This window comes from Microtus pennsylvanicus, chromosome 12, assembly GCF_037038515.1.
Source record: "Microtus pennsylvanicus isolate mMicPen1 chromosome 12, mMicPen1.hap1, whole genome shotgun sequence".
Taxonomy (NCBI): Eukaryota; Metazoa; Chordata; class Mammalia; order Rodentia; family Cricetidae; genus Microtus; species Microtus pennsylvanicus.
The window spans coordinates 91,440,992-91,451,518 of record NC_134590.1 but is presented as its reverse complement, the minus strand read 5'-3'; the positions used below and the strand labels follow the sequence as shown (position 1 = coordinate 91,451,518).

The 10,527-nt window shown below is 52.5% G+C and overlaps 1 protein-coding gene across 1 annotated transcript; it reads right to left on the bottom strand.

The window, feature by feature from the left end:
• Nucleotides 1-1,793: 1,793 nt before the first annotated feature.
• Tubb4a (tubulin beta 4A class IVa) lies at nucleotides 1,794-9,227 on the bottom strand. The gene is made up of 4 exons (XM_075942554.1): nucleotides 8,655-9,227; nucleotides 7,572-7,680; nucleotides 7,334-7,444; nucleotides 1,794-3,440 (listed from the first exon to the last, which is right to left on the bottom strand). Exons 1-4 carry the CDS (start codon nucleotides 8,709-8,711, stop codon nucleotides 2,383-2,385), a joined length of 1,335 nt encoding a protein of 444 aa, XP_075798669.1. The 5' UTR covers nucleotides 8,712-9,227; the 3' UTR covers nucleotides 1,794-2,382.
• Nucleotides 9,228-10,527: the final 1,300 nt, after the last annotated feature.

Genomic DNA, 10,527 nt, shown 5'->3' with positions numbered 1-10,527 from the left:
AATTTAGGCATCCTGGCTTCCTAGCCTAGATGGGGACAGGGTGGGCGAGAAGCAGGCTGGGAGGTCCCTCTTCACCCTTATGGTCCCCATGGTCACACCCAGGTCCTCTTTCTGAGTCCCCTGAGTACTGAAGGTCTGTGAAGACCACCCAGATAATTTCTCCTTGTTGTGTCTCTGTTTCATTTACAGGGGTGCAACTACATTGAAGAGCAGGGTGAACGCAGGAGTCCTGATGGGGTCCTGATGGAGGCCTGGTGGGGGCCTGGTGGGGGCCTGGTGGGGCCTGGTGGGGCCTGGTGGAGGCCTGGTGGGGCCTGGTGGGGGCCTGGTGGGGCCTGGTGGGGCCTGGTGGAGGCCTGGTGGAGATGCAGAGAGGCTCAGAACTCAGGTAAAGTGGTGTGTGCACACACCTCATCCCATATACATCCCTCATATATGCACCTCATGCACACACACACCTCATACACACACCAAACCTCATATACAACATACCTTATACACATACACAAGCGTCTCATACACATCTCCCATACACATCACACACACACACACACACACACACACACATACACACACACACACACGCACACCCTCATACACCTACCTCACTGAGAGAAGCCACAGAACTGACCAAAGACAAGCCTGGGCGTTACTGACCTTAGGGTCCCCATCCGTACCCGAGGACACTGGAGGCGTGGCTCAGTAGCTGAGAGCGAGGACTGCTCTTGTACAAGATGCAAGTTCAGTTCCCCGCACACATGGGTGGTTCACAACAGCTTCAGTTCCAGGGCTCTGATGCCTCTGGTTTCCATACACCCATGCATATAACCAAAATTAAAGCCAGCATAATATTTAAAAAATATATAAAATGATTAAAGACAAGTCAAGTGGGGTTACCCTTCCTTGAAAAGCCAATTAAAACAGCGCAATTAGCCACAACTTTAATCCCAGCACTCAGGAGGCAGAGGTAGGCAGAGGTCTGTGAGTTTGGGGCTAGCCTGGGCTAATAGTGAGTTCCAGGATGGCCAGGGATACCTAGTTAGAGCCTGACTCAAGAACACCAAGAAAACCAACCAAACCAAACTGCAGAAAAAGATGTATCCAGTGTGGCCACATTGGGAAGAGAGACAACGAAATCCAGGGGCCCCTCAGGTCCATTTTTCCAATGTGGGCCACACTCAAGAAATCTTACTTGACGTCTTAGCATACAGACTGTGGCCCCACTTTTAGTAACAAGGGAAGAGAGTAGACACCATGTTCCTGGTGTGCAAATGATCTGTTCTAGTTCACGGATAAGGGATCTAGCCTGCTCTGCGATCCCTGTACCCCACCACCCCAAGATCTGGTCTTTGTTAAGTTTCAGACCTGGTCCAACATAGCAAAGAGGACCTGGCCTTCAGGCTCTCCCAGCATCCCTCAGTCCCTGCATGCTACAGGGTGTGGCTGGCACATCCTGCTCTAGCCTGAGTTCTCCAGTCCAGGCTGGGCTGCTCTCCTCCAGAGGCTCTTCCGTAGATAATCCAGACATTTTAGTTGCACACTTTTTTTTGGACCTCTTGACTGCTTCACTTGGCTCCCCTCCCCGTCTCCTCACATGGCCAGCTCCGTCTGGTCCTGTCCACTCTGAACTCTCCCAGATGCCCCTCCACACATCTACAATAGACCCTCTCTCCCACCACACGGAGGAGCAATCATGTCCTTCTGTTCTTCTTTCTCTTCTTCATTCAGTCTTCAGTGCCAATCCCCTCCCCAACTGCTCTCAGAGAAGAAAATAAATTGAACAGAAAGCCACATCAAAGCAATGACTCATTTATTGATTGGGGGGGTGTTAGCAGAAGCAGGGTGGGGTGGCCAGCGGGGAGGAGCTATCTCACCCCAGGCCACAGGCCTCTCTTTCCTCTCCCTCCAGTTCTTCCCTGGTAAAGCCAAGCTGAACTAAGGCACAAGGGCAGGGACACACGGGGTCTCACAGGAGCTGGGTCAGGAAGGGAGAGCTGTGAGGTCAAAGGTAAGGCAAGGTAAGGAGGTTGGGGCATGGGTAAGTCAAGATCTAGAGAATTCTCTGGGGTTATCAGAGGTGGAGAATGGTTCGGGAGTGCAGGGGAATAGCCTCAGGATAAAAGACACGACTGTCAAGATCCAAAGAAGTGAAGCCTGTGTGGGGGCTTATGGGTATTAGAAGAGCTGGGCAGGGGTGGAGGGAAAGTGGGGTTCAGGGGCTAAAGGGGAAAGAAGTAGAAGCAACCTGGGCTCTGGGCTTGGTCAGTGCTAGTAGGGCCATGATGAGGATAGGATGCTCATAGGGTCTGAGGGGAGGAGGCAGCTTGGGGCAGGGCCAAAGCTTTGCTGGTCTGCCCCAGGGGCAGAGTGATGGCAAGAAGCCTAGGCCACCTCCTCTTCGGCCTCCTCCTCGAACTCTCCCTCCTCAGCAGTGGCATCCTGGTACTGCTGGTACTCGGACACCAGGTCGTTCATGTTGCTCTCGGCCTCGGTGAACTCCATCTCGTCCATGCCTTCGCCCGTGTACCAGTGCAGGAAGGCCTTGCGCCTGAACATGGCGGTGAACTGCTCTGAGATGCGCTTGAACAGCTCCTGGATGGCGGTGCTGTTGCCGATGAAGGTGGCTGCCATCTTCAGGCCCCGGGGTGGGATATCACACACGGCCGTCTTGACGTTGTTGGGGATCCACTCCACAAAGTAGCTGCTGTTCTTGCTCTGCACACTTAGCATCTGCTCGTCCACCTCCTTCATGGACATCCGTCCCCGGAAGACGGCAGCCACGGTCAGGTAGCGGCCGTGTCTCGGGTCACACGCGGCCATCATGTTCTTCGCATCGAACATCTGCTGAGTGAGCTCAGGAACAGTGAGGGCCCGGTATTGCTGGCTGCCCCGGCTGGTCAAGGGTGCGAATCCCGGCATGAAGAAGTGGAGACGAGGAAAGGGTACCATGTTCACCGCCAGCTTGCGAAGATCTGCATTGAGCTGGCCCGGGAAGCGCAGGCAGGTGGTCACCCCACTCATGGTGGCCGACACCAGGTGGTTGAGGTCCCCGTAGGTGGGGGTGGTGAGCTTGAGCGTGCGGAAGCAGATGTCGTACAGGGCTTCGTTGTCAATGCAGTAGGTTTCGTCAGTGTTCTCCACCAGCTGGTGCACAGACAGCGTGGCGTTGTAGGGCTCCACCACCGTGTCAGACACCTTGGGCGATGGCACCACGCTGAATGTGTTCATGATCCTGTCGGGGAACTCCTCCCTGATCTTGCTGATGAGTAGGGTCCCCATGCCGGAGCCAGTGCCACCACCTAGCGAGTGGGTCAGCTGGAATCCCTGGAGGCAGTCGCAGCTTTCTGCCTCTTTGCGCACCACGTCCAGGACAGCATCCACCAACTCCGCGCCCTCGGTGTAGTGACCCTTGGCCCAGTTGTTGCCGGCTCCGGATTGACCTGGGAAGGGACAGGTTTGGATTCTCAAGCATGGGGAAGGGTGGACCCTCCAACCGGTCAGTGCTGCACCCTAGCGTCTGAATCATTAGACCAGAAAATGACAAGGGTGCGTGGCCAGGCTAGGAGGGTAGAGCCCTGCCTCGCACACGGGAGGCCCTGGGTTCCTTGCCAGAGCAGAAGCCAGATATGCTGGCTTCACCTGTCATTGCAGCACTCAGGAGGTGGCTGCAGGAGGATCAGGAATGCAAGACTAGCCACAGCTACATAGTGACTCTGAGGCCAGCCGGGGCTACATGATGCCCTGTCTCAGTAATTAATAATAATGAAAAGACTCGTAGAATAATGGTAGCATTATTGTTATTTTAATTATTGAATTTACTTTTGGGGACTGTGGTGGCTAATTTTATTTATTTATTTTTACTTTTTTTTTTTTTTGGTTTTTCGAGATGGGGTTTCGCTGTAGCTTTGGAGCCTGTCCTGGAACCAGCTCTGTAGACCAGGCTGGCCTCGAACTCACAGAGATCTGCCAGCCTCTGCCTCCTGAGTGCTGGGATGCTGGATTAAAGGCGTGCACCACCACCGCCTGGCTTTATTTATTTTTACTTTAGTAGAATTATTTTAGCTGTGTATAGTGGTGTGCACCTTTAATCTCAGCACTGTGGAGGCAGAGCAGGCAGAGCTCTGAGAATTCAAGGTCAGCCTGGTCTCCACATCAAGTTCCAGGACAGCCAAGGTTACACAGTGAGACTTTTTTTTTAAACGAACAAACAAACAAAGCTCTATTTTTATGTGTGTACATGTGAGTTCATCAGAAGAAGGTGTGGATCCCCTGGAGCTGGAGTTGCAGGTGGTTGTGAGCCGCCTGATGTGGGTGCCGGGAATCTTTGGGTCACTTGGAAGAGCTGCAAGTGCTCTTAACCATGAAGCCATGCCTCTAGACCCCCAGTTATTTTTCTTAGGTGGTTTTATCTACCTATTTTTTTTTGAGACAGGGTGTCTTTGTGTAGCCTTGGATGTCCTGCAGTTCACTTTGTAGATCAGGCTGGCCTCAGAGTCACAGAGATCCGCCTGCCTCTGCCTCCTGAGTGCTGGCATTAAAGTCGTGTGCCACCACCACCCGGCTACTTTATTTTTTATACAGGTTCTCACCATGCAGCCCTGGCTGCTCATGAGCCCTGCCTGTCTGCCTGTTAAGTGCTGTGCTGACTGGGATAGGCTGCCACGCCGACCTTGGATCATTTGTTTATTTACACGGGGTCTCATGTAGCCCAGGCTGGCCTCAAACCCCATGCGTAGTCAAGGAAACCCTCCTGCTCCACTGAGCTCTGAGCTGTTGGCAGATATCAGGAAACCATGGGACCCAGGGATCTGTGCATGCCAGGTGAGTGCGCACCCGGCCCTCTTCCCTCCTGCCTCTGCTTCCATCTGTTCCTCTCACTTCCTCTACCCCAGCCACAGAGGCCTCCTGGTTTATTTTATAGTCAAGACATAAGAATCATACACATTTGTGGAGGGCCACACTGCATTTGGATACAGGGCTATACTGTCCAATGTTTGAATTAGGATAAAGAGAATTACTTCCCCCCCCATCACTGTTTTATTTATCTTAAAAACATTTAAAATCTTTTCCCTCAGCTGCTTGAGATCCTGTATATTGCCACTGTCTGCAGTCACCCTATGTAATAATACAGCACAAGTATTATTATTAACAGCAGTCAGGTGCAGGTGGTGGTGGAGCACGCCTTTAGTCCCAGCACTTGGGAGGCAGAGGCAGGCGGATCTCTGTGAGTTCGAGGCCAGCCTGGTCTACAGAGCTAGTTCCAGGACAGGCTCCAAAGCTACAGAGAAACTCTCTCTCGAAAAGCCAACCCCCCCCCCCAAAATCCCCAAAAAACCAAAACCAAAACCAAGCAGCAGTCATTTAGTATAATAATAGGCATAAATAATAACTGACACTTTACTATCAAGCAATCATCATTAAGATATGATTAATTTAATTATATGGTTATCTTCAAAATATTATTTTATTCTTTTATTTATTTAATTGAATTTTTTTTTCCAAGACAGGGTCTCACTATGTAGCCCTGGCTGTTTTGGAACTCCTCAGGTTGGCTTCGAACTCAGATCCTCCTGCCTCTGCCTCCCGAGTGCTGGTTTATTCAAATTTTTTTATGTGTGCAGGTGTTTTGCCCGCGTGTTTGTCTGTGCACCATGAATGCAGCGCCCTCAGAGGCGGGAGCTGAAGATGGCTGAAGGGCCACCAGGGTCCTGAGAGCCAAACAGGATCAGCTAGAGCTCATTGCTGTTAACTGTTAAGCCATCTCGCCAGCGTCGATTATTATGCTATAATAATTACTATAGTTAATAGTGTTTCAATTTTTCCACAGTTTCATCCAGAAGCTAGAAGGCTCCTATAAAAAATAAATAAATAAAACCATGCCCCATAAACTTGAAAATCTCTGCTTTCTCACAGTGCCCAGACCCGGCTCTGGCCTCTCACGTCTGTGTTTCCTGAGGCGGCGACCAGAGGGCGCCCGTGAGCTGAGTCCATCTGTCCCGTCCCTTCCCAGCATCTCCCCGCCCCCCCCCCCCCCCCCCCCCCCCCCCCCCCCGGCCCCGCAGCCAGCGAGTTCTTCTGGCCCTGCCTTGTTCCCTCCTGCCTCCTTCTCCATCTCCCTTCATTCCCTCTGCTAATCTCACGCGGGCCTCCTTGATGCCCCTCTATCAGCTCGGAGACCTTTGCACTGGCCAGTCTGGCTGCCTGGAATTCCTTCTCCACCGGTATTCACATATCCCCTGCCTCACCTCCAGCGGGCCTCTGCTTCATGTCACCTGTGTGAGAGTGAGTGCCTCTGTGTGTGTGTGTGTGTGCGCGCGCGCGCGCGCACGCGCGTGCCTGTGGATACACACGTGTACGGAGGCCAACGTCTGGTGTCTTCCTGTCTCTCCCACCTTATTTATTTATTATTGAGACAGGGTCTCCTGCATTGCTAGACTGGCTGGCCAGTGAGCTCCAGGGTGTCACCTGTCACCGCCCTCCCCAGAGCTAGGGTTACAGACATGAATCCCTGTGCTTGTATTTTTAAATTGGTGCTGGGGTTTGAACTCACGTCTTATTCTTGCATCCTGAGGACTTTACCAACTGAGTCATCCTTTGAATCTTCCCCTTTCTTTTCTCTCTGCCTCCCTTCCTTATCTCCTCTTCCTCTCTATCTCTCAGACACACTCTGTGCACATGCTCTCTGGCCCACCTCACTTTTTGTATCTTTCTCTCTTCAGTCATTTCCGGATGCTCCACGCTACACAGGCACAAGTTACCTTCCACAAACTTTGTATCCATCCAAAAGGGAAACTCACTTGTCAAGGCCAGTAGCTGGGGCTGCAGCCAGGAACAAGACAGTCTGCTGCTTGCTCCTACCCCTCCCTGCTGCTATTCACCTGTAGTTGACATTCTAAGGACGGAGGCTGGAGATGAAAGGCCAAACACCAGCCCTGTGTCACGGACTCAGAGCCCTTCTAGAAGACAGTGCGTTGTCTGCACAGAACCTGCTCATATCCTTCCTAAGGATGCCATCTCCAGAGGGCTGGGGCTCAGTGGCTGCATGCACGAAGCCCTGGGCTCCAACCCCAGCACCACAGAAACCCACCTCGCATCTCAGAACTGGGAAGGTGATGGCGGGGAGTCAGGAATTCAGGGTCATCTTAGGCTCCATAAGTTAGTTCAAGGCCAGCCTCAGCTATATGGAGAGTTGGAGGCTAGCCTAGACTAGGCTGGTGTCCCTAATCAAATCTCCAACTGCCCTGTCCACTCTGAGTCTGCAGTAATCGGCTCTTTGATGGTAGCTAGAAAGGAAAGGAAACATGTTGTGCGCCCACAGCGGAGAGGGACTTACCAAACACAAAGTTGTCTGGCCGGAAGATCTGGCCAAAAGGGCCAGAGCGGACGGAGTCCATGGTGCCAGGTTCCAGGTCAACCAGCACGGCTCTGGGAACATAATTTCCACCTGTGGGGATGGCAGATGGAAGATGGCTGGGGTGAGGGCCAGGCCCAGCAGGCTCCAGGACATATCCCATCCCTTCTTGCCAGCCCACACCCACAACAAAAGGCGTCCACCTTGCTAGCTGCCCTACCTGTGGCCTCATTGTAGTAGACATTGATTCTTTCCAGCTGGAGGTCACTGTCCCCATGATAGGTCCCGGTGGGGTCAATGCCATGTTCGTCGCTGATTACTTCCCAGAACTAGAGAGACGTGTGTGATGGCAAAGTTGAGCAGATTTTCCTTTTGCCGTTGTTATTATTTAAAAACAGTTTATTTTTAAATAACATGCTTGAACGGAGGTCAGAGGACAACTTGCCAGAGGCGGCTGTTTCCTTCCGACACTTGTGTCCTGGCCATCAGACTCGGGTTGTCGGACTTGGCCATGTTGTCTGCCCTATTGTTTGTTTGTTTGATGTTGGGGTTGACGATGGGAAGGGTTGAGTAGGCTTTTTTTTTTGCAAAAATTTATTATTTATTATTTTTTAGGCAGGGTCTTCTGTAGCCCAGGCTGGCCTGAAATCACTAGCTAGCCTAGGATAATACCGAACTCCTGACTCCACCTTCCGAGCGGCTGGGGTGACAGGTGTGTACCACAACACCCCAGTTTATTTATGTATTTATTGGCACAGGGTTTTACATAGACTAGGCTGGCCTCCCACTTACTCTTTATGGGAGGCTGTTTTGGGGCTCCTGTTTCTACCTCCCAAAGTGGGTCACAATGATAGCCAGGAAGAGCTGAGGATGCTGTGTCTGGAACACCCTTAGCGCCACTTCTCCAATTGTTAACCGTCCTCCCGCGGGGTGACTGGGGAACTCAGAGGCACAGCTAAGCGTGAGCCAGCAAGAAGCAAGATAAGTGGGGGTAGGGACAGGCCGGGGCCCTCCAGAGACACTTGGTGCCAGCCCATCCCGGAGGCTGCCCTGGGAGGAGGGGCCGTACCTCTTTGTGCCTGCAGCTGATGGTGACAGTGGCCCAGCTGTGAGGCCAGCTGTGGCCAAGGGACACAAGGCCAAGCCCTGCCCCCATCACCGGCCCCTTTGTTCCCGGCCTGGCTCTGCCCTGGCTCCCCTCCCCCACCACCCTGAGATGCAGAATTCCTGGGCGAGTCTTAAGGGAGCTAAAGACCCCTCTCTGCGTCCCTCCCGTCGCCACCCCCTCTCCAGTTCTGCGCACCTTGGCCCCGATCTGGTTGCCGCATTGCCCGGCTTGCAGGTGCACGATCTCCCGCATGGTGGTGGCGTTGCTGGTAGCCGCTGATGGACGGGTATCGATGGACCGCTGTGGCTCTGGCTCTGGAGACTGGATGAGGTGGCTGCAGAGCTGTCTCTGAGCCCCCGGGCGCCTCTATTTCAGCAGAGCAGTACCCACGTCACGGCCGGGTCACCCGCGAGCTCCGCCTCCTGGGCCTGCCTGGGATGCTCGCAGTGAAGGATGGAAGGGTGGAGGGAGGATATAGGGAGGGGCCCGGGGATGCAGGAATCTCCCCCCTACCCCGCCCTGCCCAGACCCCGGCAAGCGCCTTGTCTGAGACCTCAGGGTCTTGATGTATCCTCATTCCAACTTCCAGATGCCATCAGGGACTTTTTGTTCCTCTCCACTCTGGTTTCATGGGGACTGTGTGGAGAGGTCAATACCATCTAGGACCCACCACACCCCAGCCCCTGCCTCAGTGTCTCTGTCTGCTTCTCTCCTCTCCATCCCAATCGAGCAATCGAGCCCAGCTACTTCCTCAGAACCTTTTTATAGGCAGGGAAGGGTGGTGTGTGTGTGTGTGTCTTCTGAAACCTTCTACAGCATTCCTTTCCTGTTTGCACATGTTGAGGACAGTTCTGGAAGGCCCTAGAACTCTTGAAAGATGGATACCACCCCAGGAGGGCTTGAAGACTGGTATAAGTGGGCTAACACACACACACACACACACACACACACACACACACACACACACACACACAGAGCTAGACCCCACAAACAGCAGGGTGCACCCCACATCAATATGTCTTTGCTTTATTTTTTTATAAGATTTATTTATTTATTTATTATGTATACAACTTTCTGCCTCCATGTATACCCACATGCCAGAGGGGGGCGCCAGATCTCATTACAGATGGTTTGGAGCCACTATGTGGTTGCTGGGAATTGAACTCAGGACCTCTGGAAGAGCAGACAGTGCTCTTAACCATTGAGCCATCTTTCCAGCCCCTCAAAGTGACATCTAAAACCTCTTTTCAAGTTCATGAGTTTGCCTGAGCACTTTTGGAAGTCAGAGCGCAGCAGTGCATGTCGGTCTTTATCTTGTTGGCCATGGGCTGCCAGATTCTTGGAGCACCTCTGCTTTCACCTCCCACCCTCTGCAGGGACTCTGGGTTACACATACTCCCTGCTGTGTTCCTGGCTTTTATGTGAGTTTAAGGGATTTGAACTCTGGTCCTCAGGTATGCGCAAGTGCTTTCACCCATTCAGCCACCTCCACAGCCCCTCTGCCATCTGAGATAGGGTTTCATGAAGCCCAGACTGGCCCTCCACTTGATAAGTAACCCAGGGCGGCCTTGAACTCTTGCTCTTTCTGCCTCTACCTCCTGAGTGCTGGGATGTCAGGTGTGTACCATCATGTCCTGGGTTTATATGGTGTTGGGGATAGGACTCAGGGCCTCATACATGCTGGGCAAGTGTATCGAACCCCAGTCCCAGCCCTACCATGCTGCTTCTCCCTCACTGCAGACCCAAATGTGATATTGCCAATATCAAGGCAATATCATTCCAAGGACTGAAGTTTCTTCCCCCCTCAACCATTTCTCCTTCTCTTCTGCCCTCCCTCCCGTCCTCCCTTTCTTCCTTTCTTAGTCAGATTCACCCCCAGACCAACCTCCACCTCCCCAACCCTCCCAACTTCAAGCCTTCCTGTTTTGTTTATTTCATTTATTTATTCATTTTTATGTAATGTGGGATTTCCCTCTATATGCTGTGATTACCATTGGTTAATAAAAAAACTGTCTTGGGCCTGCGCAAGGAACAGAGCTCTGGGAGGGGGAAACTAAACAATGCTGGG

Coding starts and splice junctions, on each gene's coding strand:
- Tubb4a (XM_075942554.1), bottom strand. CDS start 8,711: ATGCGGGAGATCGTGCACCTGCAAGCCGGGCAATGCGGCAACCAGATC. Junction 7,681..8,654: donor GCAACCAGATCGGGGCCAAG/GTGCGCAGAACT, acceptor ACGTCTCTCTAG/TTCTGGGAAGTAATCAGCGA. Junction 3,441..7,333: donor GCCAGACAACTTTGTGTTTG/GTAAGTCCCTCT, acceptor GTCCCTTCCCAG/GTCAATCCGGAGCCGGCAAC.